This window comes from Pteropus vampyrus, unplaced genomic scaffold (genome assembly GCF_000151845.1).
Source record: "Pteropus vampyrus isolate Shadow unplaced genomic scaffold, Pvam_2.0 Scaffold307, whole genome shotgun sequence".
NCBI classification, from domain to species: Eukaryota; Metazoa; Chordata; class Mammalia; order Chiroptera; family Pteropodidae; genus Pteropus; species Pteropus vampyrus.
Window position 1 is genome coordinate 108,970 of NW_011889088.1, and position 27,534 is coordinate 136,503.

Consider the following 27,534-nt stretch of genomic DNA (forward strand, 5'->3'; position numbering starts at 1 on the left):
TGGCTGCTTTCTCAAAATATTTTAGAGATGTGTTATTGCTTGATTTCATAGGTTGGTTTTATTTTAAGTTATGTGGTGGTTATTGTATTTTACCACAGTTTGTTTATGCATTCACTTGTCAGCGGACAGGTATTATGGACATAAGCACTTTTTTCTCTTGATTATATAAGAGTGAAATTGCCAAGTTGTAAGTTGGGGGCATGTTAGTTTTCCAGTATAGTTGTACCAATTTATGCATCTATCAGCATTGTATGAGTTCTGTTTTTTTCACATCCTCACCAGCACTTTGGTGTATTGCATATATTGTTTTGAGATAGGACTGTCTTGTCACTTGTACTAATTCTTTTGTAATTTGCTTGTACATGTTCGCTAATTTTTGTTTTGGAGTGATTAACTGTTCCTCGAATGTTGAAGATATTTTCCTTTTTTTTTTTTTTTTAAACATTGGTTTACTTTTTATCTGCTTGATACTAAAACTATTTTATGGCTTTCAGCTTTTAGTGTCATGGTTAGTTTTCCCTACCAAGATGGTAAAAATACATACCTTGGTTTCCTTCAAGTATTCTTGCAGTTTTATTTTTTATATTTAAACCTTAAATTAGAAATCACTAAAGGTCTTTTGTTAATGTAACATTAATGGAGTAACTATTGTGCTGTAGGAAGGTACAGCGAGTGGGTATGCTCACTTTTAACTCACATGTAGCTAGCTCTGTGTTCAGCCAACATAAACAGTGGTGGTTGTGGTGGGTTTTGTTGTTCTAACATGACTCCTAAAATAAACCAATAACTTCATTTCAGGTTCCAATCATAGAAAGCATTTTTTTTCCAACTCAAAAGGAAAAACTGCGGTATTGCTACCTCAAGAGAGTGCTGTATACACAAAACCACATGCTGTATTTTATGGATGATTTAAGGAACTAAAGATTAATTTGACAATATTCAGTTTATGCCCTATTGGCTTTAGTATATACTTGCTGAGAAAGATAAGATTCCACTGTGTATGGGCATATAAACAATATAAAATTTATTATGTCTTGATATTTGCTAAAATGTTCTCCATATTTAATTTCGTATAGTCATCCTGTGAAGTATATTTTGTTATACTAATTTTGCTAAAATGTTCTCCATATTTAATTTCGTATAGTCATCCTGTGAAGTATATTTTGTTATACTAATTTTGTAACTGAGACTTAGTTTTGCTGAATCAGCTTGCTCAAGAGTTAAAAATGTAGGAAGTAGCATCACCTATATTTATAACCAGGACTATCTGATTCTGGCTGTCCATTCCAGTTCATAATTTGTTGCAGGACTTATCTCTATATATTCTGTAATATAAATGTCCATAAGAGTGCGGTAGTGGTAGTATGAATAGTAGTGTCCTTTGTGGGCTCATCTAGCTACCTCTTAAATATAAATACTGTTTTCACTCTCGGGCGATCACAACTGCTACCAAGGCATTTTTTTTATTGATTCATCCAGTTATTCACTTAATAAATTTGGTATCTTAAATGCTAAACATCATATGCACTGGGTATACAAACAGTACAGTCCTTACTCTAACTGGAGCTTAAAGTCTAATAGGAGAGGTAGACATAAAGCCAATCTATAAATGTCATTACAAATATGTATTAAGTATTATGGTGGGGGAAAATGAGATTAATAGTGAGCCCTACGTTAGCTTGAATGATCAGTCAGGAGAGGCTTCTCTAAGGAAATGTTTAAGCTGAAACTCAAAGAAAGAAGCTGTGAACCAATTAACTCTGATGGGCTATTGGAAAGAGGGTTTTTGATCTGGTAGGTAGAAAGTCACAGCATGTACAAAGGCTGAAATGCAGTGATGTTGCTGAAAGAACCTTAAAGAAGGCTGGTAAGGCGGGGCAGTGGAGAGTGAGAGTTTAAGTGAGGCTGAAGAAATTGGCAGGGCAAGATAATGCAAGACTTTGTAGACTAGGAAATAGAGTACAAACTTGTTAAAAGGTTTGTTTTAACGAGATTGATTTACAATTTTAAAGTTCATTGGCTGTTAAATGGAGAATGATTGGGGGCAAATAGTTACCTTAAGATAGATGACAGTCACAGGGACTAGGTTGGTGTTAATGGAGAAAGTGTATATGTTAATTATATAAGCATTTTGGGTATAGAATCGACAGAGCCTGATATATTTAGTTGGGATAAAGAGGGAAGTGTTAAAGATGGCATTCAGACAGGTTTCAGATATGAATAACTGAGGATAGTGATGAGAAAAGGTTGTGAGAGATATAGTGCAAGGAAATAGAGTCATGGCTTTTAGGGAAAAGATGTTTTGAACACAAGTCTGAGAAGCTTGGGAGATAATAGAGTTAAATAGGTCTGTTAAAGTGATCTGAACTGGAAATAACTTATTTGATATAGACAATGTTTAAAGACAAGGATTAGATGAAATCAGCTGGGGAGTGGGAAAGACAGGCTATGACTGAGTCCTGGCACCAGGTTCTAGCATTTATAGTATGTTAAACCAGCAAAGGAGCCTGAGAAAGGACCAGGAAAAGTGGTGTGTATATTGCATAGATAGAAGGATGTTTCAAGAAACTGGTAGTGGTTAATTATGTTCAGATTTGTTTAGCGTACCGGGAAGGGCAACTACCTTCCCTTCACACACCTAAACTATTCCTATTCAGGTCTTAAATTTAAGTATTACTTCATTGACTTAGGAAAGTCTCCTTTGGATTCTTCCATTGCGTTCTATACTTCTTCAATACACTTTATTGCAGTTATCTGTTTATCTTGTTTTCATTCACTAAACTCTTAAATTTCTGCAAGGTTATGAAGCCTCATTTGTCTTGTCCAGCTCTGTGTTCTCAGATTCTGGCATAGTGTCTTGCACCAAGAATACCAACAAATAATTTTCGAAATGACAATGAAGTATCACTTTGTTTTAATGTGAAAGAAATTTTTTATATCCAAAGAGGAATTTTTGTTGTTTTGAAGAAAGTTTAAAGAATGGGAACAAAAGTCTATGAGGAAACTAAAATAAAAATCACTTTTTTACATGTGAACATATGCAAAAAATACTAAAAACATGGGCTGGAAGAAGGAAATGACATTAGGTGGTGATAAAATTGGGAGAGAGGGACTGAGACTGAGAAAACATACAAGAAGGGATTTAACTTGAATGATGAATTCTCTTAAAAATATCAGAAGCAAATATGACAGATTTAGGGATCATTAAGAGACTTTTTTATACTGTTAATGAAAGTGACCCGGGTTCATAGTATAAAATTTGGAAAACAAAATGTATAAAGAATAGCTCCTCTATAATCCCACCACCCCAGAGATAACTATATATTGGCATTTTCGATGTATTTCAGTCTTTCCTGTATGCGTTGCATTGCATATGCATATAAAAGTATTTATTAAATCATCGTATTGTTTGTATCCTTTTATTGAATGTTCAGTTATTGATTTTCAATTCTTTTGAAATTAACATGGATACAGAAAAATGGTCATAATGGGTACAATTGATTAATTTTCACAAATGAATTTTTATAACATATTAAGAAATAAAAACATAGCAACTTGGAAACCACCCCAACCTATGCTTTTAATTTTTAGTGATTTAATTTGTTTCTAGCCACTTAATAGAATATCTCTCTGGAGAAATTATTACTGCATTGGGAAAAATAGGTATCAGGGCATATTGTTTTTGTGTTGCTGTCACCAGTATAGGTTAAGAATGCTAATTGGGATAAATGGGAAGTACAGTGGAATGCAGGCAAATGCAAACATCCAAAATATTTTAGGAGTTAGAATGTTAAATTTTTTGAGTTCATTGTAGGTGAGTGATGGGAAATAAGGCTGGGACCAATGTACGGAGAGCCTTTGTGCCAGCCAAGCAGTGAAATAGAGTACTGAGAATATTTGTTTGCTGAAATTTAAAATATATGTTTTTGCTTGTAGGCACACAAGTCTCTGAATTTTGTTTCGACACTGCTTCAGATTACTATGTCGGAACAACTGGATTTACCTGTGAGACAAGCAGGCAAGTTTCTTGAATTATTTTCTTGAGTGCATATAAATGTGTTATTTAAAAGGTCCATAATGGAATAACGGAAGTATCTTGGGATGTTTGGGCCTTTCAACAATTTTCTTCCCTGAAAATCGGTTTGCCCTCATGTGTTTACTACAAACAGTGAGTCCCTTGTTAGTTGGTGGCAGAGTTTAAAGGAATGTGATATTTCCTTGAATTAAAAGAGAAGCTGGAAAGAGAAATTGATGGAGTTTATTAAAAGATTCTGTGTATTCCTTGTTTCTCTCCCTGATGGATGCTTCTGAGATACAAGCCTCTTTGTTTATACAATTGTTCTTTACAGCTTTTTGCTTTTACTGTTTATTTCAACAATTTAACAAATACTGTTCAGGTTTCCATAAGATATTAAACAATTACCTCACTATCAAAGTCTGACAATGTGGCAAACTACTTGATATCATCTGTTGGTCTGCAAAATAATGGAATTCACATTTTTATGTCTTATTACTTAATTTATTTGCAGATGTATTAATTTTTTACCATATTTGCAGGTGTATAATTTACCATAATATGCCATATGTAGTAAACTATTTCCTGTTAGAATTTAATCTCAGGTCATTTTTATTAACAATTTTATTTCCAGTGCCTAAAGTATTGCCTGACACATGGAAGGTACACAGTAAATAAGTGAACAAATGTAGTGTAGTAATTAATGATTTTTTAAAAACTTGGTATATATAAGTAGCACAATAATGGAAGACTTCGTGCCTGTAAAATAGAATAATTTCACTAGACCCTGGTCAGCAGTAAATCTTTTTTTAAACTTCTGATAGAAAAGGATTGCTTTGATTGTTTTAGTTGTCATTTTTTACTAATGAAACTGACATTTTTCCTTAGGTTATTTTTTAGATACTTTAAAATCTCAAATTTTTACTAAGATATTGAAAGTGTTTAGCATTTAGGAGGGACCTTAAACTTGTTTAGAGCATTGATTATGTGTATTGTGTGTGTTATGTGGCCCTGTCTCTTGGCCACCCTGTGAATAAGTGATGTCCACAATATCCTGTCCTCAACAGCCCTACTCACCTCCTGTAGAATCGTGTCTGTGGCTCCTTTTATGGAGTCATTCCATCTCAAATTTGGTCTTCTTTTCCTGTTGCCTTCTGTTTTTCCCAGCATCATTGTCTTTTCCAAGGAACCCTGCCTTCTCATGATGTACCCAAAGTAGAATGGCTTTAGTTTTAACATTTGCCTCCAGCAATATTTTGAGCTTTAATTTGCTCTAGGACTCAACTTGTTCATCTTTCTGGAGGTCCAGGGTATCTATAAAGTTAAATTAAATAGTGCTAAAAAGTTGTTAGTATGTGCAAATCCAGAAGCAGCCACACTATGGAATTGGTCAAACATTTAAAAAATATAATCATTACTTTAAAAATTACATCCTTGTAATAATTGAATGATACTCTGTAGTATATGACATGTGGTTTCATCTGCTAGATTTGAAAGTTGTGTTCATGCTGTCGTTGTAGTAGAGTTCAAACATTCTGGGTGGAGTAGACTTAATCACAGGATTCTTGCAGTGCATTTCTCACTTATTTATGTTCTGTGTTATACCAAACAACTTTTAAAATACTGAATCAAATTTTACAGATAAATACCCCATTCCTTTTTGCATCACAACAGAAAGAAATACTCAGAGGCTGTATCATGTCTTAATTTTGATTTTTGTATTGTTTTGGAGCTAAAGAATCAAAATTCTAGAAGTAGTATTAATCTGAAATATGTCCTATATACCGAGTTATTGTTGTTTACAGTAGATATAGTTTATCTTAAAACTTTTGTTGAAGGGTATTTTGATGTGTATATTTTAAGATGGGGTATTTTAATTCCCAAGATAAAACAAAGTAGAATATACAATCATAGTTATATCAGTTATCCTTATTTAAATAGTTGGCAGGACTCTAGGTAAGAGTTAATTACTAATCAGAGAAGAGCCAGTGTTTTGTAGAATATAGGAATTAACTAATCTTGAATAATTTCCTTTTGTATTTATCCTGTACAATTGTGATTGAGGATTCCCTTTCTCTCTCCATGTTCATCCCTTCCTCATTCATGGCGAAAGGGCTGGATAAAAAGCATTGTTAGCAATATAGTTTAGTTCAAGTTGACTAGCGATATATAAGACCAGCAGTATGATAGCTGACAGAAGGTAGTAATCAGTAATTTTTGAACACAGCAAATTCTCATAACATGAATTTGAAGTTGTGTGACTGAAACACTTAGCTTTATAGACTAAGAATCTATATACCGTAGTTTTTCTACAATAGAAATAACCTTTGTGTCTTAGTTGGGCTGCTATAACATAGACTGGATGGCTTATAAACAACATAAATTTATTTCTCACAGTTCTGAAGGCTGAGAAGTCCAAGATCAAGGCACTCTCAGATTTGGTGTCTGATGATGACCCATTTTCTGGTTGTTAGAACCTCACATGGTGGGTGCTCTCTGGGGTCTCTTTTAAGGGCATTAATCCCATTCATGATATCAGCCCTCATGACCGGCAAAGGCCCTAATAGCATTACGTCAGGGGTTTGGGATTTCAATATGAATTTTTGGGGCAACAAACATTCAGTCTATAGCAGTGTTATTAATTGTAGAAGCTCTATTGATGTGTGTGGTTTTGTCTTTAGAGCCTTCATTTAGAAAACTCATTTAGTAAAATCAATCTAGATAGCTTTTCTACAAAAAAAGGGATAAAAAGTATTATGAATAAATGATGTAAAAAATCTTAACTGTTAATTTGTAGTGTGTTTATTTGCGAAATTCTCTTAGGCTCTGTGTTTAATAAAGAGTTTATTACTGTTCACTGAGTATTAAATTTGCATTTGACTATCAGCTTTTAAAATAATAGAATGCATTATTTTGTTTTTAAAAGGATAGCTTTACTAACAGTGGTTGATCTGAAAGAAATAAATTGAGGTGTGGACACTTATAAAGGATATTTACAGTGTTTTCATAATAAATACTCTTTTTCTTTTTGTCAAATTAACCTGTATTTTAGGTGTTATCTATTTGAAAAATATGATAACACAATATTGGCCAGATCGGGAAACAGCACCAAGGGATATATCCCCTTATACTATTCCAGAAGAAGATCGGCATTGTATTCGAGAAAATATTGTAGAGGCCATTATTCACTCTCCTGAGCTCATCAGGTATATGTATAATATATATATTTTTTAAACTTATCCATTTTCGGGGTTTGAGGGTGGACATTGGGAGTCTTTTTAAAACATAAAAACCTGTCATTTTTATAGCAGAAAACGTAACAAATGCTGTTACAGGAGACATTTTTTGTTTTATTTTCTTATTGCAATTGATTTTTACATTTATAAAGTCAAATACTTTTAAACTTCATGTAAAACTTGTGAAACACTGATCAAATGAAAGGAGATAAAACTATAGAATGCTGTCATAATTTATATTGTATAGTCTTGTTATTTGAAATAGGAACAGATAGTTTTTGCTCAATGACTCATTTATTTTTGTCTAAACAGCCATTTTCTTTGTATGAGTTGGTAAAATTTTATCTAGGTAGCATTTCTTCCTCCTTATTGTTTATCTTTGACTTTCAGGGTACAACTTACTACATGCATTCATCATATCATCAAACATGATTATCCAAGCCGCTGGACTGCCATTGTGGACAAAATTGGCTTTTATCTTCAGTCTGATAACAGTGCTTGTTGGCTAGGGATTCTTCTTTGCCTCTATCAGCTTGTGAAAAATTATGAGTAAGTGTCTCTCTCAATTCCCATAGAGTTTTGAGAAGTGGGGAAAGTTTGGAAAATTTAAGCTAATTTTTTTGAACATCTAAAATTACATTTGGCATAAATATTAAAATTAATGAGTTATATTGATTTTAATTCAATGTTTTCTTTTTGAAATGTCATTGTTATTGTAATTCCATAACCTCTTCTGTTAATTCAACTGATAAACTACTTGTGCTCTTTTTTCTTGCTCATTATGTTTCCCTGTTCAAAAATTGGGTTATCTCTAACTCCTTCAGTATGGGCTTCTCCTTATGTGCTGATAGAATGCCTAAATAGAAGCTTTTTTTTTTTTTTTTTTTAATGTGAAGAGGATCCAAATACATTGAGCATTAGAGCTCTTTATTGTGGCTTTCTGTGAATTTTTATCTTAATTTGGGTTCTTGATAAGTTTCAAGAATTTACCTCGAGATTATGTTGGAATTTCATATAACCATTTTTAAACATTGTATTTTGAAGTATTCACAGTCACCTGTTTTAGTGTTTGCATATTTGAGCAAATTATAATTAATGTAAGTAATTGGTATCAGTAAGAAAGATTATTTTAGACCAAGGGATCATTTTAGATCTAGGTTTAGGGATAAGAAAAAAAATCTAACTTTGATAGTTGAGATATATAGCACTGGAAGTAGTAAGCCAAATGTTGAGGGGATTTTCTCTTAAGTCTGTGGTGAAAATAATGAAATTGGTAGGGAAATGAAAGTTTTGATATTAGAAAATTATGAGGAAGTCATGAGGAACACTTAAACCATGGTGGTGGCTTTATTTCTAGTCCTAACAGCTACACAGATGCCATTGTGAGCCCTCTAATTCTGGGGCTTGTAGTTAGCCTCCAATACCCTTTTTGGGTCCCAACTCAAAGTAGCTGATGAACTGCTGCTTTTGTTCTGAGCAGGAGAGAAATATACCATTTACAGCATTGGTACTGGTGTTTTCTTGTGTTCCCACCAGCTACCCATCTTCCTGCTAAGGAATGTTCCAGCTGTTGCTCCAACCTCTGTCAGAGTGCCAGTTGTTGTAGTTCTGGTAAGTGAGTGACTAAAATGAGAGAGAATAACAATAAGCTGTCATTGTCATTGAGGAGGTTCAAGTCTCTCCTGTCCTATAATCTTAGCAGGAGAGAACGTGACAGGGAATTTTTAAATGGGAGACACAGGAGGCTGCTACAGTATTGGAATTCCAGTTCATTTTCAGCCAGTGTTCGATTGTGGAGCACAAGGTGTTCACAAGGGATCTGTGTGGACTGAAGCAGTTCTAAGAAAATTCATGGAGAAATTGGAAGTTGTGGCCTTCAGGAGCATAGATCCTCAGGAAATACTTGTCAGTTGAAGGAGCACAGAAGGAGCATTTGAAGAGGAAGGCATGTCACACCATGTGAAGTAGTGTGAACAAAAAAGAAAGGTACAGCGGTGGAAATGAGACACTGTCTTTAGTGAGTAGTGAGGAGACTACTAAATGCTATAGATAATTTCTGTTTGAGAGGTTGGGGTTAATTTTGGACTTGTAAATTGGGACCATGTTAAAGAAGATTTTGAATGCCATGGATGTGATTCAGATGAACCAAACATTGAAGTTTTTTTTTAGATACAGATGAACCATTGAATTTTTTTTTAATAGGCAAGTGATGAGCTAGTATTTAAGGATTCCTATCAATATAGCTCACCGGCTTGACACACTGTAGTCTTGTGGTAGTGGGCTTTTATTAGTGTCAGATTTTTACAGATTTAGGAACTTTAGGTCTTATAGAATAGTAATTTGTTTCTTACCATAAATTACTTTCATACCTGTTAGCTTAGATTAACAACTAATATAGTCCACTACTCAATGTAGATAGGGAGGTAGAGAAGAATGTCTAACATGGAATTCAAACCCTCTTAATGTGAGTGATCACCTGGGTTGGATAAATGCAGAGAGGTGCATAATATAGTTCTTATATTTTTTAGAAGAGAATATTGTCAGTTATTATAGTCAGTGTAACTGACTTCTAAATTGTTATTCTTTTGTTGACTCAAATGTGCTGATAACCTTTTAAAATATATGCTAGATATATTTTCTCAGCACATTAAAATACTTAAATTATCTGTCAGTTAAATGTTTTAGCAGTCTTAGTCATTATTAGTGTATTTCTCGGTGTTTTTTATTCTTGGCAATTTACTTTTGTTCTAAGAATGTCTTTAAAATGTGCTCAGATATGCAATTCTTAAACATATTTTCCTCTTCAAAAAGTCTACCAGTAGATAAAACTGGATTCTGGTAAGGGAAAACCATTTTAAAGCAGTTTAAATAATGTATTCTAAAAATAAAGGAAGCTGAAGTTTCCCATAGTTCTAAACTATAAATTCTATTATTTAATTTACTTTTTGAAATAAGCCAACAGACCTTTTAACAATATATTTAAAATGTTAATCTATATGTGAGAATGTCTCAGGTCAGCAGTTTTTTAATCTTAGAGCAAAATGTGGTTTAGAATTAAGGATTTTAGAAAGATAATAAGATTTACATAACATTATGTAGTGTTCCTATTGAAATCTGTACCAGCACTCAATAGTCAAACATTATTATTATATCTGCTATAAAAATATGTGAATAGTCAATCCAGATAGGATAAATGAAGATCATATATAGCCTGTGAGGTACGATTTTGTATAACATGGGTTATAAATGAACTTCTGGTTTTAATGCTTTTAGAAATGGAATATTTTCTGCTTTATAGATGCCACTCTGCCTTAATGCTCTTCATATGTAAATTGCTTAAGGATGATAAAACAGTTGATTTTATATACATCAGTTGCTAATGTTCAAAAGCCAAATCATTGTAGCTCCTCAGTTCTATCAGTATTCAGAATTAGAAACAGCATAGTGAAGTTGCTAAGAGGGCAAACCTTGGATCTCATCTGCTGAAGGTTATACCGAGATGCATATACTGGAAAAGATATTTAAATTCTCTGTGCTTCAGTTTCCTCAACCGTAGAAGTGAGGATACTAATGGAGCCTTGAAGATTATGACCTCATGAGAAATGCTTAGTAAATTTTAGATATTATTCGAGACTTTTCTCAAGTTGTTTTTGCTTGTGTTTGGTTGCATATTAGTGAATTTTTCTTCTATTTCATTATAATTGTGCGAACAAACAAGTAGTTTATATCTCGTATATAAAGAGTTATAAAATAAAAATAAATTCTTACAGAATTAGTTTGTATTCCTACCCAAAGGTACAAGAAACCAGAGGAACGGAGTCCATTGGTAGCAGCAATGCAGCATTTCCTGCCAGTGCTAAAGGACCGTTTTATTCAACTTCTTTCTGATCAGTCTGATCAGTCTGTTCTCATCCAGAAACAAATTTTCAAGATTTTCTATGCTCTTGTTCAGGTAATTTTTATAAAGCAGTTTTTACTTATAAAAAGTTCGTGTATCTAGATTAAGTAGATGATTTGCTACCAAATATAAATAGCCGAAATTATAAGTACGTTTGAAGTCTAACCAAGCATGCTTCTCCAAATATGCAAACGACTAATCTTGAATTATACATAGTCAATCTTAAGTTCTTTTAAACTATCTAACACTATTTATAAAATTAGTAAATTTTTCCTGTACCTTAAGAATTCACAAGTCTGAAAATTAGTTACTTGATTACAGTTGACATCTAACAAGTGCTCTGGTATGCCACATATATGTAGATTGTCCAGATAATTACAAAACCCTATTCCTAAGCTTACACAAAAATACTGTGGGCTTGACTAGCATACAGTAATGGGCTTCATAATTTTTGTATATTGTTCTAAATCTTTCTGGGACAAGAAATATCCACTAAGGAAATGGCCATATTTCTGTTCTCAGTGGAATGTAATTACTTAATGAAATACAGTTTTTGATCAGGATTAAAATTTGATTCTTTTTGTACCATATAGTTATAGAAGGATTCATCTCATCTACTAGGACCTTTGCTTCCATTCAGGCCATTACTTACTTTTTAAATCTCATTTAAATAGAGCTGTGACTTTTCCTCCACTGAGATTGTAATTATTTGGTTGGATTTCGCATGTCTTTGCTAGATCTTTAAAGACAATCTAATATTTCCCAGTCTTCCTAAGGGCATTTTGACGCCATTTTGTTGGTTCCTTCTTATGTAATTCTTTTTAAAGTGATTTGGATAGACAATATGTGTACTGTTTTTATTCCCCCACACCCTTCCAACTGATGAGATCCCAACTTTTAGATTAAAAATAAGTTTTTAAATAAATTGTTTTAGGGCAGGGGACAAAATACTTATTTCTGCAACAAATTTTTTGAGACTAGCGTGCCCTGATATAAAAATACAGCCCCTTCTTTCTTATGGAAATAAGTGTCCCAAAATCCTAAATAAGATATTGATTTTATAAGCCTATTAAGAGATAGGATTTATTCCAAGAATGCAAGAATGGGTCAACAGTTAGAAATTAATTTTTGTGATTAACTCATGAAGAGAGAGACCTGTAACCATTTTTGAAGATGCCAGATAGAGTATTTGTTAAAATTTAATAACCATTCTTGCTTTAAAAAAAATTTTAAGAATATTGGAATATAATTTTTTTAAGTTGATAAAAAAATATTCACTAGAAATCCACAATAAATATCACCTTATGGTGAAAATAAGATGTATTCTCAGTAATTTGGGAACAAGGATGCCTACTGTTATTCCCACAATTCACCAGTGTAGATGACTAACCAAATCAGCCAAGTAAGAAATTTGCTTATCTACTAAAAAAAAAAAAAAGAAAATGTGGATTGAATGAAATACCTTTAGTAGGATTTATGAAGAGTAAAAGGAAGTGGGATTTTCTTTTGTAAGGACTTAAAAAATTGACTCTTGATTTTAATTTAGTATACACTACCACTGGAGCTGATAAACCAACAGAACCTGACAGAATGGATCGAAATTTTAAAGACTGTTGTGAACAGGGATGTACCTAATGTAAGTTCTTTTGTGTTCTCTTATATTACTAAACATAAATATTTATCTTTTGAGAATTTTAACTATTTTCTATAATATTTTTATAAACTTACATAATCATAATACAAATTTTTTTAGATAAACATTTCATTTGTTTATGTGTATGCATATACTAAGTAAAAATTCTTGAAGAGTTATTTCATGTATTGTTTAAGTACTTATATATTTCATCCTAATGTTTCTGTTTCTTAGTTTTAAGAGCTCATAATATGTATCACCTCACATAGTTATAAATATTTTCTGTGATATGAACAAATAATATTATTAACTGTAGTCACCATGCTATACATTATATCTCCAGAACTAATTTATCTTATAACTGGAAATTTGAACCTTTTTGACCACCTTCCTTAACTTACTATAGTAATCACTTTATCATTATATACATATATACATAAATCATCATGTTGTATACCCTACACTTTATGTTATATATAAATTAGAAATTATATCTAAAAAGAGTCCATAGCTAGATTTGTAGCCTAGTAATTTGTCAGACACCCATGAACAGGGGAAGAGCTTATAAGTTGATCAAACTTAATATTTATGATATTTGTTTTTTTTTTTTAAAGAGATGTAACTCACATACCATAAAATTGACATTTTCAAAGGATCCAATTCAGTGGTTTTTAGTACATACAGAATTATCCAACTATATTGTTTTTTAACATTTAATCACAATTTAAAAAACATTTTTTCTTTATAATATAGTTTTCTAGAGAGGTAGGGGAATTTATAATCCTGAATGCCTGATATGTTTTTAGTACTTTTATATACCTTACTAAATCCTCAAAAATAACAGTCCTGAATTTATTTTAAACAGACACAAAAGCGTTTCTTAAATTTATCCAACATAATTTTATTAGTGTCAGAAGTAAAAGTAATCTCCTATTTTGTAGTTTATTACTCAAATTTTTATGTATAAAATCAGTACAGAAGAAATAAATGATGTTTCTCCCACTCCATAGGAAACTAGTTTAAATGTATATTTTTCTGTACACACTTAATAGAACTATATAAAATAAAATACAACTTTAAAAGTTTTCACTTAGATATTTTGTACCTTTTTTGGTATAATTTATATCATAAACATGCACATATTGTAAGAAAATTGTTCAGTGAGTTATGACAATCATATGCACCCATGTAAACATCACCTAGAATGTTTTTTTGTGGCTGGTTCTGGTTATCTCTACCATTATGATTCTCGTTTCTAGCACTATAGATTAGTTTTGCCATTTCTAGAATATAATGCAAAAGTAATGTTTTTGTACTTATTGTCTTTTGCTTAATCTTAATAATATTTATCAGATGTATTCATGTTGTGGTAGTTTTTTCCTTTTTATTGCCAAGTAGTATCCCATCGTACAGATACACTACAGTTTATCCCTTCACAAGTTGATAGACATCTTGGTGGTTTCAGGAGTTTAGTATTAGATAAAGCTGCTGTGAATTTTCTTAGATAAGTCTTTTTGTGATCTCATATTTTCATCTTTCTTGACTAAATACCAAAGAATGGAATTGAGTAACAGTGTAGGTGTATGTTTGACTTTATAAGTAACTTGCAAAATGATTTTCAAAATGGTTGTTCTCACTAGCAATGTATGGGACTTTTAGTTGCTTCACAGTCTCACTTCATTGTAACTTAAAAATATATCATAGATGTCTTAGGTCAATATATAATGAATGATCGATCCATCTTTCTAATGGCTGTGTAGTAGTCTTTCATGGATGTTCCATAATTAAACATCTCCTTCTTAAAAAAAATGTTATGTTCTGGGCAGTTTTTCACTATTACAAATAGTTCTGTAAATGAATATTCTCATACATATATCTTTGCATATTCATACTGATATTTCTGAAACTAGATTTCTGAATTGTAGTTTCTCATGCCCTTTAGATTTGAACTATACTGGTTTTGATTAAGCTACATGTCATGGCCTGAACTTTATATTTGGGTCTAGACTGAAATGTTTGGGTTTTAACTTTTGATAAGAATTTTAAAAAGCATATCCTTTGTAACTAGTCGAAGTAGTGAAAGTGCCTCTTATATTTAACTAACAGTACTTTTCCAAATCTAGCTTTTTATTAATGAAAGGCCAACATTGGAGGAGCATTTATGTTTTTGTGAATCTCTTCTTATCTCATGCTGTTTTTCTTAGATTGTATCATCTCTTACTATCATTAAATAAATGTCTCTTTAAATAAGGAAACACTTCAAGTTGAAGAAGATGATAGACCTGAGTTACCATGGTGGAAATGTAAGAAGTGGGCTTTACATATTTTAGCAAGGCTTTTTGAAAGGTAAGCTCCTTGATATATGATGGTTTAAGTTTACTTTTTCATGCTTTTGGTTTTATTAAGTACTAATATAAAGCATTACAAAGAAACAATGGGCATTTTAACGTTCTTTTAGATATGGAAGCCCTGGCAATGTTTCCAAGGAGTACAATGAATTTGCCGAAGTATTTCTGAAGGCGTTTGCTGTTGGTGTCCAGCAAGTAAGTCTAAGATAGTTTTTCTAAGTAGAAACATAACTTTATTAATTTCTGTCTATTTCAACTTTCTTGGACATCGAAAGATTGTATATAGCAGTCTTTAACATTTTGAACCCTGTGGCTGTTTTCAAACATTTTTGGCTTCAGGCTTCCTTATACTTCAAATTATCGAGAACCCCTGTGAGCTTGCATATGTGTGGGTTATACCTAGTGATATTTACCATATTAGAAATTAAAATAAAATTGCTGACAGTACTAATTCATTTAAAAATAAGTTATCACATATTAACAAATATGTTTTTTGTTAAAAATAACTTTTCCAAAATGAAAATTTTTAGCAAGAGAAAATGATATTGTTAAACATTTTTACTAATGTCTTGTATGTCTGGCTTAATAAAAGGCAGCTAGCTATATACTCATCTGCCTCTGTATCCAGTCTGTTTTAATTTGTTTTGGTGGACATAAAGAAAATTTGGCCTTCCATATAAGAAATTGGAAAAGGAAAGAATGTTTTAATAGACTTCACATAATTGCGGAAATTCTTTAATCTCACACCAAAATTTGACAGTGGTAGGTTCTTAAAAGTTAATTGCAATGTGGAGTTTGAAACTAACTGAACAGTTCATATTCTTTTACAGTAATACCCATTGGTCTATATTGCACGTCGAATGGGTCTTTTACCCATACATATTTTGTAACATTTTCACTGGTCATTTAGAGAATATTGACTTGTTGAGTTAATGCAGATTTTCCTAATATTAATGCATTTCATTTTGCAATTTAAAAATCACATTTGTTAATATCACCACTGATTTCATGAGAAATATCTTTAAATATTAGAAAGTTATTAATTGAATCTAAGTAGGAGTTTAAGATTTCGAGATTTCTAATTTTTCCCTGAAAGCTCAGATTTTAATACCAGTAACATATTGTTGGTTATCTTCCTTGAAGTGACAGGCTCATTTTATTCATTTTCGAGGAAAAAAAAATGTAATATACATAAGTTTAAATAACCGTAATTTGTCTATCAGTTTTTCTTTCAAGTATATGATAATGTTTGATGGAAGAAGCTACCATTTTACCTTTTCTCCTAACAATTGTTCTTCAGTATGTAGCAGAAGTGCTATATATATATACTTCCATTTAATAATATTTATAATATTCCTGGTTCATTAAGGACATTCTTAAGGAAAACTTGTTCTGTAATTAAGTGGCTGTAAAGAATATGGCGACTGCTAGTACATTTTAGTGCTACTCCCTTGATTCATATTAGGACAAGAAGTTTTACCACCCTTTTGTACCATCAGTGCAAATGTCAACACAGTAAAAAAGGGCAGATAGCAACTTAGCATTATTATGAAAATAGTTTTGACCTCACAGACCCTTTGAGATGTCTGTGGACCATATTTTGACAGTTGCTTTTCGGAAATACGAGGTAGAATGAAAACTCTTGCCAGATATTAAATATGTAGGTGAATGGTGTGGATAAGATTTTCCTAGAAGGTGATTTTAACAATATAGGGCATTCTCAGAATATTGTGGTTTGTTCAATAAGTAACATATGGTTGTCCCTTCTTTTTTATTTAATCAGAAACTAGTCCTTCGACGAAATATTACTTCAATTTGTTGATTTAAATGCCTTGAAATAAATGTGCTTCTCCATATAATTTTGAAAATTACTTTTTCTTAAAAGTATATGGTTATTGATAATGACCTGCATATTAAGATAAGTGTCAGATATTTTTGTTGGTTTATAAATGGTTAATTTTCTATTTAAATTTTGTTTTTTGATCAAAATTTTTTCTCAAAGGTTTTATTGAAGGTGTTATATCAGTACAAGGAGAAGCAATATATGGCTCCTCGAGTTTTACAACAGACATTAAATTATATTAATCAAGGAGTTTCTCATGCCCTCACCTGGAAGAACCTGAAGCCTCATATACAAGTAATAATTTTCTATCTGAAATGGTTTTTTTTTTTTCTAGAAACTATAATGGAAATAACATTAATGACCATAAAGGTTGAAAAATGTGTTTTTTGTTGATTTATGTTGCTTAGTGTAGTTCTGATCATCGTTTCGAGAGTAGAAAAATGAGATATAACAAACATATTGTGACTATTCAGATTATCTTTTTATCTAAAACTCTTAAAACTTGCCTTGTAGTTTTTATTTTTGATTATGATTAGTTAATATTTTAATCATGTAATTTGGAGTAAGCAAAGAGCTATTTTACCAGATTGGTTTTGAGGATAATTGGCTTACGTATTATTTCTATGAGTAATTTATTTGCTTCATTTAGAATTATAGGACTTGAACTAAAATTTCATGTTGTATTTACTTAGAATACTTAATTGCTACCTGTGTACACGTTTTATTTCATAATTGTTGCACAGAGGGAAGAATATGTTCATTGATAGTTGATCTAAGAATGAAAAAAAAAATTTGATTCTAAGATTTTGTTTTACCACTTAACAGAAATTTGAAGGTTTAAATTTGAAGACTGACTTAAGGTTGTTACATTCTTAACTTTTAAATTGCAGGGCATTATCCAAGATGTTATTTTTCCATTGATGTGCTATACAGATGCTGATGAAGAACTTTGGCAAGAAGACCCTTATGAATATATACGCATGAAATTTGGTAAGGAATTTTCACTTTTTTGGAAATAAAATAAGGGGAGGTTTATGTATAGTAAACCAAGGTACTTGCCTTTGGTACTGAAAAATCTTTATTGTTTCAATGTAAATTTATCTGTTGTTTAGACTTCTGGGGGCTGTTCATTAGTTATGGCATTTGATAATGATAATTTTTAAGAGACACAAATACAATAGTGTTATTATTAGATGTGCTTCTGGCACATGCCAAAACTGTTAGAAATTTGATTGCACTTTAATACTAAGTGTCTAACTTTTGGATTCTGTGTCAGTCATCAAATATGTGGGAATTTAGAAGACACATGCTGGAAGCTGGAATTACACAGAGTCTTTGCATGGAATTAAATTTGGCTAACGTTGATTATTAGTCCTTCTTTCTACCAAAATCTCATGTACTTTTAGTAGTTGATACTTTTGGAACCCTATTGTGAAAATTCTCACAGTAGTAGTGTTTTGTATGAAAGAAAATAATCATTAGGAGAAATCTGTGGTTTAGCATTTAATTTGTACAGAAAAGACATGGAACTAGGCTTTTGCAAAATTATATGGGAATCTGTTCATTTTCATTTTCACCTTGTGTGAAGATTTAGTAAAAGAGTAAGGTCATTTTTTTTTTTTACAGAGCCTCATTTATAAATTATGTGCAAATATTTTTTGAAGAAATTGAAATTACTGTTTTCTGTATTAATTTCAAATATATTCTCTAGATGTGTTTGAAGATTTCATTTCTCCTACCACTGCTGCCCAGACACTTTTGTTTACAGCCTGTAGTAAGAGGAAAGAGGTAGGTTAATTAATGTGTAGAATACTTTTGCTTTAATATTTAAAATTTGTTTAGATACACACTTTTTTAAGGTTAGCTATGTAAATCATTTGTCATTGTTTTTTAATAAAGTATTACTTTTCTCTTTTAATCTAGGTACTGCAAAAGACTATGGGATTTTGCTACCAGATTCTCACCGAACCAAATGCCGATCCTCGAAAAAAAGATGGAGCCCTGCATATGATTGGTTCTTTAGCTGAAATACTTCTGAAGGTATTTTTATGTGTGTGTTTAATAACAGTTTTATTGAGTTAAAATTCACATACCATATAATTGGCCCATTTTAAGTGTACAGTTCACTGGTGTTTTCTCACATATCAGAGTTGTGTAACCATTACCTCTAATGCCAAAACATATTCATCATTCCATAAAGAAACCCAATTAGCAGTTACTTCATTTTTTTCTGAGATCTCCTAGCCCTAGGCTATGCCTAATATGTTTTTTATCTCCTCTATGGAGTTGCCTACTCTGGACATTTGATATAAATGAAGTGGTATAACCTGTGGTTTTTTTAGTGGCTTTTTTTACTTAAGCATAATATTTTCAAAGTTCATTCATGTTGTGGCATGTTTCAGTATTTCATTCCTTTTATTGCCAAGTAATATTCCATTGTAGTGCTATATCAAATTTTATTATCCATCAGTTGATGGACATTTGCATTGTTCCCACTTTTTGACTGTCATGAACATTTGTGTACATGTTTTTGTGTGGACATATGTTTTTATTTCTCTCGAGTAATACCTACTTGGGAGTCAGATTGCTGGTCATATTTTAAGAAATTGCCAGACTGCTTTCCATAGTGGCTAACTGTACAGTTTTGTATTTTCACCAGCAATATATGAAGGTTCCAATTTCTTTGTCTTCACCAACACTTATTATTATCTGTCTTTGTTGTTATGGCCATCCTAGTTGGTGTCAGATGGTTTTTCTCTGCTTTTGATTTACATTTCCCTGATAACTAATGATACTGTGAATCTTTATGTACTTACTGGCCTTGTATATCTTCTTGGGAGAAGTGTCTATTCAGATACTTTGTCTATTTTTAATTGGGTTATTATCTTTATTGTTGTGTTAGAGTTCTTTATATATTATAAATACTAGACCTTTTTTGTATATATGATTCGCAAGTATTTTCTGTCATGCGGATTATATCTTTACTTTCTTGATGGTGTCCTTTGAAGTATAAGTTTTGATATGATTTTGAAATAATACCCAGTTTATCTCTTCTTTTGTTGCTTATGCTAAAGTTATTTCTTTTTGCATGAGTTTTCATATAGCAAGATGATTGTAAAATATTGTATTTTTTCTCAAAATATTGATGTTTAAGGAAATTTGTACACATGAATGCATTCATTCATGGCCTAGAAATATCATGCTTTTGTGACAAACTTGTAAAGAATGAATGATTGGATTAGATGATATATCTTTAGAATCCTTAACTAAATTATATACATTATGTCAAACTTTTTCATAAATAAGATCTGAAATTTGTTTTCACTTTAATAAATGGAAACTATTCTAATTGTAAGTAAATATTTAGTCATAGTACATCCCACTCCCAGTAACCTTGCTTCATATGATGCTGTATTGAATTTGTCCCTGTTAAGTTGTGTGCATATTTTGTGTCACTTCAGTTTTTCTATACCTGTCCACCCATCCTTCTTTTAGTTCCTAAAGTATAAATTAAAGACAGTCATTATTTGCTGTATAGAAGGCTGGAAATGAGTCAGTTCTTAGTACATTCAGATTTTTTTGTTTTAACTTTTTACTTTTAAATAATTTTAGATTTACAGAAAAATTGCAAAAATAGTTTTCATTACTTTTCACCCAGCTTCCCCTAATTTTAGCATCTTAGCCATGCTGTACTTCTCAAAACCAGGAAGTTAATTGATATGATACTATTCACTAATCTACAGATGCCTTTCACATTTTTCAAGATTTTCCACTAATGTCCATCTTTCTGGTCCATGATCCATTCCAGGATTTCACATTGCATTTAATTCTTTTGTCTTATTAGTCTTCTTCAGTTTTGTAAGTGTTCATAAGTTTTTAATGTTGATTTAATATACAGTTAAAGGAACGTTTCTTAAAAGCAGGTTAACATTTAGAAAATACAAGTATCTTAGCTATCCAGATTATTACCTTGAAAGCAGGCAGGATATTTTTCAATCTATGTTATGTTTATTTGGACATTCCCACAGGTTTTTTCATTATAATAGTTTTATAAGGTAAAGAATAAAATTAACCACATTCCATTAGATCATTGCTGCTAAGATTTGGCATAATTGTTTCTAAACATGATGTAAAAAATGTATTTGGTTGGTTTTGATGGTAGAGTTTGAGAATAACAATTGGATGTGGATCTTGGGGTTCAAAGAGTCATAATAAATGTGTGTTTTAACAGTAGTAGTCATTTTAACACTGGTCTATTTGAGTTGGTTATATTTGGGATTCGTTCAAAAATAATTTTTGTTTATATTTACAGAAAAAGATCTACAAAGATCAGATGGAATACATGTTGCAGAATCATGTGTTCCCTCTCTTCAGCAGTGAACTAGGCTACATGAGAGCAAGGGTATGTTTTAAAATTGTGTTAATTTATATATTTACATCTTATAATGAATGACTACTTGTGTGAACTTCAATGTAGAAAATTTAATGTTCACTTTAAAAGCCATATTTCATTTTAGACTTATGTTTTGTGTAAATCTTTAATTGGCTGCTGTAATGTGTGCATAGTTTTCATCTGTGTCTGATAGCAGTATCTGTCTGTGTTTTGCATTCAGATCTTGCTATCCACACAAACATCATGCAGCCAAAGAGTAAGTTGGGATCATAGTACTGGTCTAGTGTTGTCTCATTGGACATAATTTACCACTGGCCAGCCTCCAAATTCCCATACACAGAACTTAGGGAATAGAGATAACTGTAGCTTGGATGAATTTAATGTAAGATATCTATAGTAACTCACTGCATTTTTTAAAAAGGCTTGCTGGGTTCTTCACTATTTTTGTGAAGTGAAATTCAAAAGTGACCAGAATCTGCAAACGGCCTTAGAGCTGACACGAAGATGTCTCATTGATGATAGGGAAATGCCTGTGAAAGTGGAAGCTGCTATTGCACTTCAAGTGTTGATCAGCAATCAAGAAAAAGGTAATGGGTTTATATCTCAAATAGTGCAGTGTGTTTACACATAAGTGTACAAGACGTAATCCTAGAAACCTGAAACATTATCTTTTTATGTGAAAGTATCTCTTTTTTACTCTTTGGTGTATGTTGTATCAGATTTTAAGGAGTTTTATCTATTTTTGGCTAACATTTTTCTCTCTTTACCTCTTATAGCTAAAGAATATATCACGCCATTTATCAGACCTGTAATGCAGGCTCTTCTTCATATTATAAGAGAAACAGAAAATGATGATCTCACCAATGTAATTCAGAAAATGATCTGCGAATATAGTGAAGAAGTTACTCCTATTGCAGTAGAAATGACACAACATTTGGTATGTTATTTGAAACAATCATATATGTGTTACCTTAGAGGAAGTATTTTCACAGAGCTTACTGTAGGTCAGATACTGTTGTAAGCCCTTGATATATATTTAATTTGTTTAATTCTCACACAATCCTGTGTGGACTATTCCTGTAAGAGAAAATATGAGGTATAAAAGGTAAGTACTTACCCATACCTACAATGAGTGGGGCTGGGATTCACATCAGAGCTGTATGCCTTTACGGTGCACATTTCTAACTGCTACCTCATATTGCTTTATGATTGCCTAGTTCATATAGTTCCCAAAATACTTCGGACCAACTTAGAGATGAAGTAGACGTAATAGTTATAAATTTAAAAAAATGAAATTTGTGTAAATAGTTATTTTATAGATGGCCTTTGTTTACTGTACGTAGCCCCAAACATCTGAGAATTAAATAAATTATTTAAGGGTAATAAAAAGTATGAACATGTGCCCAACAAGTATCCATTCCGTTTTCCTATATAATGATTTATTTGATGAAGTTTATATTCCTGTTAAGTATTAAGGTTTCAGGAATCTCATTCTTGATATTTGCTGTGGATTTAAGCAAAGGCAGCTGATTTTGCAATGGGCAAAGACATTTGAATAAATATAGTAGCATTTATTAAGTATGTATGTATATTGCATTTATAATATATTAATGTGATTATTGGTTACGACTCCATCTTTGTTTCAAAATGATTGAACTTTCATGATTAATATACCTATTTTGGGGCATTGTCAAATGTTATCCAGTAATATTAATAAAAATATTCGTAATATTAAACAGTTTCTATGCTTACCTCATTTAATCCTCATAATATCTCTATGAAGTTCCCAAATGAAATATCAGGAAACAGAGGTCAAATAACTTAAGGTCCCTAGTAAGAGTCAGTGGTACCATTTGATTATAGAGTCCATGTTCTTAATTATTATTAATCAGTTAGGAAACATTGGTCGGTTGTGGTGTCCCAGTGAGAACATTTTAAAAATTAAAAATTTTAGACCAAAATATGTTTATGCTGCTTTAATGGCAAACCTGAATTATATTCACTTGAATATAGGCAATGACATTTAATCAAGTAATCCAGACTGGGCCAGATGAAGAAGGAAGTGACGACAAAGCAGTTACTGCAATGGGAATCCTAAATACCATCGACACGCTTCTTAGTGTAGTTGAAGACCATAAAGAGGTAAGAATGATCCAGTGTTGTAAAGGTTTTAGGTTATTTCAAGTCATTCTTCATCAACTGTTCTATGCTTTTTGGAGGATTGTGACATATAATTCTCTGGTTATCTTCTCACGCACTTTGATTTTGCCATCTTTTATCTAGTTCCCTTTTGTAAAGATAGGATTAGTACATTATTTTCAGTTCCTTACTGTTAGAAGGAATAAGAATGAGGTATTCTTATTACTATATCTTCAAAGCTCGGTATTTTGGCTTCCTCTAGGTTACCTTTCTTAATTCCAAAGTGTGGTAATTCTTAAGAAAACATACTCAATCTAGTTTTCCTTTTTAATAAAAATTGTTTTTTAATTATGATGAAATACACATAACAAACTTTACCATCAACTATTTTTAAGCATATCGTTCAGTGGTGTTAAGTACATTCACACCTGTTGTACAGTCGTCACCATCATCTTCCTACTTTTCTTTTATCATTATCCTTTAGACAGGTATGAGAAATGTAATCATGAATTTTAAGAACAGAATTATTTAAAATATGCACAAAAGAAATATGCAGAGAAAACTATAAGCAACCCATTATGCACTACCTAAATTTATTAGATTTTAACATTTTATAGTATATTCTTTAGACTTTATTTCCAGTAGAGAAACAATTTCAGAGAGATATAATTGAAACCTTTGGGGTACCACTTCCTAATCCCATTTCACTACTCCCTTCCCTTAGAAGTAATCATTGTCCTGAATTTGGTGTTTATAATTCCAATGCAGATATTAATATTTATAAATTTTGTTTTCAGATTAATTACAAATTGCTAAAAGTAACATGAGATTTTAGTAAACTATTTTTGTATTCTAGATTGTAATTAGAAATAGGCAGACCCCTATAGCTAAGCTTCCTTATGGTTACAGATCAGTTGTTTACAATATTTGAAAAGTTGAAAATGTGTTCAGAACAATACATATTTGAGATGGATGTTTTGTTTTTATATCTGATTAGTAAATTTTATTTTTTCTCCCCGCTTTTAAACATTCTGATGGAATTCAGGGACTGGGGTTTCAACTGAGGACCATACCGACAATTAGAAAGGAGCTTGTATTATCTGTCTTGTATGACTTGGAGGTCTGGTTTGCCATATGTAGTATAATTATATAAATGGAGGTGACTTAATTATTGGGAGTGGTGGGAATGCCTTCTTTCAAATAATTTTTCTGTAAGCCACTGGCAATGATATTTTCATTACTTCTGGGCCAAATAAATCTATATTTATACACAGATATAAGTCTGTCTGCAGAATGGTTGTGGTTCCTTTATTTTCATAATTAATTTTTTTTCCAGGAAGTTATTCTTTCCTTTTTAGGTAAACTGTGCCTGTTGTTCCTTGTGTTTGCCTCAGTTTAATGGTATTTCATTAAATTTGAATCCAAGTTGATTCACGCATCATAAGATAAGTCATTTCAAAGCAAAGACTTAAAATGATTTCTTAACAGTATTGACTTTATACTTAAATGCAGTGAGTTACATTATATATTATTAGTAATTCATTCATTGTGCTGCAATTCATAATGGGTTTTTTTCTTCTCTTTCAGATAACCCAGCAGCTTGAGGGAATCTGCTTACAGGTCATTGGAACTGTTTTACAACAGCATGTCTTAGGTATATACCTCTGATTGTACTAAGAATTTACAGCTGTTTCACATCAGCAATCGTTGTCCTAATGACTCAGTGTTCTCTTTTAGAATTCTATGAGGAGATCTTCTCTTTAGCACATAGTTTGACATGTCAACAAGTGTCTCCACAGATGTGGCAGCTTCTGCCTCTGGTGTTTGAGGTTTTTCAGCAAGATGGCTTTGATTACTTTACAGGTAAGTCAAGTCAATATAGAAATACTGAGGATTTCCCCCATTTTGATTCATTTTTTGTATATCAGTTGAACAGATACTTTTGAATATTACTAAATGCTTCATTGTTTGGGTAAGTTATCAGTATTAGTTAATGCTCAAGGATGACCCATAGCATTGTTTTCTGTTGCATAGTTTGATTTAGTTATTACTTTAGATTTTTTTCTTTAACTCATATCTTATTCTCTTGCTCCTCCTCTCCCACCCCCCACCCCCCCAGTCAGTCTTTGTGTAATCTTTGTGCTTTAACTAGATATAAAGGAATTCACTTTAGTAATTGTTCATTTCTACATCTAATTAAAAATGAATATACTTTAAAAGTGAATGTTAGGGACAAAACAATTCCAGATTTCTTTTTCTAAGGAAATTTTTCAAAAACAAAGCATTTATATTAGTAAAGACATTTAACTGATGATTTTTATTAATACAGATATGATGCCTCTGCTTCATAATTATGTGACAGTTGATACAGACACACTTCTGTCTGATACCAAGTATCTTGAAATGATATACAGTATGTGCAAAAAGGTGGGTAATTTAATAGAAGAACATATGAGGCTGGTAATATAAAAAGTAGAAATTGTAAAGCTACATGATAAACACATTATGGTGAACATATTATTAATGGGTCTGACAGAATAAGGGCTTTAAACGTTATGAACTAAAGACTTTGATTCCTAGATGTCATAGCAATGGTTTTGACAAGTATTTTTCTTTTGTCTGCTCTCTGATATTTAATTGGAGTTATAAATGTTTTTGAGTTTCAGAGTGTCTGGAGTTTATCTTAACCTAGTTCTTTGCTAGGCTTTGAATCTAAAGAAGGAAAGAATCCAGAACTTGAGAGATTTTTGAAAGGATCAGGAATTGTTAGCGATGTTTTATAAAGAAAACTCCTCGGAGGCTGTAGGTTTATGAAGGCTATACGATAATTACGTAGTAAATAGCAAGATTGTAAAATGCGAGGGTTTGTTTAAAAGTCAAAAATACAGTGCCATTTCTTAGAAGAATCATAAGATATGTTTAGGGTGGATGCTACTTTTTTTAAACTAGAGATGGGGGTAAAATACTCATTGGGGTCCCTTCATAGATGTGAAAGTTAATGTAAATGGTAGCATTTGAATTTCTAACAGTGCTTGTTGAGAGGTAGCAGGCTGTTTAACACTAGGCATTTAAGAAATGATTTTGCTCGTGAAATTTTTAGATGTGCTTGTCCTCGTTGATATCGTTCCTTTCTGTGCACTTAGTTACAAAATAATCATCTAGTTATGTTTTCCAATATTTATTGCCAATAATATTAGTTTTGTTACTGCTCTGGAAATAGATATTGTCTATACCATCATATTCCAGAACACTTATCCTTAACACTTGGAGTCCTCTAGCAGGTCAAGTCCATGTTTTTTATTTCTTATTTGGGGACATTTGCCATCAGTAGGCTGCCTTTTCCTCCTCTCTCACTCCAGGGTCAGTATTTTTTATATTTTGAGACTTGTGTAAAGGTTTTCCTAGCAATATCAGTATAGTTGTTTACACAAGAGCCAGATATCACTGAGAAAGGTAAGGTACTTCAACTAAGGTGAAGGTCCTTTGGCATGTTTGTATGAAAAGGTAGTGGTTGTCAACATGCGATAGTCCAGAACAATACTACAGAGAAGTTGCTTTAATTACATAGACCAAGATCCCAGGTTGCTGGAATATGACAGATAGACAAACAACTCCACATCCTCACAGATGCTTTATTTAGACTGTAGTCTGAATATTGTAATCATTCATACTAATTTAGAGTATCTTAAATATTCTTAATCAGAACTGGACAGGAGATAGAAATTCTCAGATTGAAAGGCTTCATGACGCCTTGCTGCAATTTATATTGTGTTGATCAGGTTCTTACAGGAGTTGCAGGAGAAGATGCAGAGTGTCATGCAGCAAAATTGTTAGAGGTCATCATTCTACAGTGCAAAGGGCGTGGCATCGACCAGGTCAGTGAGGCTATCTGTTAATTGTTTGTATGTGAGGCTTCAGAGAGGGAATCTTTCCTTCCTTTTTTTTTTTTTTTTTTTTGCATCGGGCCATTTATTTTTTTTTTTCTTTTTTTTTTTTTTTTTTTTGCATCGGGCCATTTATTACATATTC

The 27,534-nt window shown here is 31.9% G+C and overlaps 1 protein-coding gene and 1 non-coding gene across 3 annotated transcripts in view; both read left to right on the forward strand.

Annotated features, from left to right (window-relative positions):
• The window catches only part of IPO7 (importin 7), a 40,570-nt gene that overhangs the window by 5,851 nt on the left and 7,185 nt on the right, over positions 1 to 27,534 (forward strand). The window contains exons 2-20 of one of the 2 annotated variants that reach the window (XM_011377239.2): positions 3,937 to 4,018; positions 7,068 to 7,221; positions 7,642 to 7,800; positions 11,047 to 11,203; positions 12,696 to 12,785; positions 15,034 to 15,128; positions 15,241 to 15,325; positions 17,133 to 17,267; positions 17,864 to 17,963; positions 18,685 to 18,761; positions 18,897 to 19,013; positions 21,286 to 21,375; positions 21,788 to 21,953; positions 22,143 to 22,303; positions 23,380 to 23,508; positions 25,093 to 25,159; positions 25,243 to 25,368; positions 25,835 to 25,932; positions 27,285 to 27,380. In XM_011377239.2, coding sequence (XP_011375541.1) covers positions 3,937 to 4,018; positions 7,068 to 7,221; positions 7,642 to 7,800; positions 11,047 to 11,203; positions 12,696 to 12,785; positions 15,034 to 15,128; positions 15,241 to 15,325; positions 17,133 to 17,267; positions 17,864 to 17,963; positions 18,685 to 18,761; positions 18,897 to 19,013; positions 21,286 to 21,375; positions 21,788 to 21,953; positions 22,143 to 22,303; positions 23,380 to 23,508; positions 25,093 to 25,159; positions 25,243 to 25,368; positions 25,835 to 25,932; positions 27,285 to 27,380 — 2,184 coding nt within the window. Of the gene's footprint in view, positions 1 to 3,936; positions 4,019 to 7,067; positions 7,222 to 7,641; positions 7,801 to 8,843; positions 8,863 to 11,046; positions 11,204 to 12,695; positions 12,786 to 15,033; positions 15,129 to 15,240; positions 15,326 to 17,132; positions 17,268 to 17,863; positions 17,964 to 18,684; positions 18,762 to 18,896; positions 19,014 to 21,285; positions 21,376 to 21,787; positions 21,954 to 22,142; positions 22,304 to 23,379; positions 23,509 to 25,092; positions 25,160 to 25,242; positions 25,369 to 25,834; positions 25,933 to 27,284; positions 27,381 to 27,534 lie in introns of those variants that run through there. The other variant, XM_023521605.1, reaches the window with a different exon arrangement.
• On the forward strand, positions 21,522 to 21,706 carry LOC111730345. Its single transcript, XR_002776641.1, has one exon. It is a non-coding gene; the product is annotated as a small nucleolar RNA SNORA23 (small nucleolar RNA).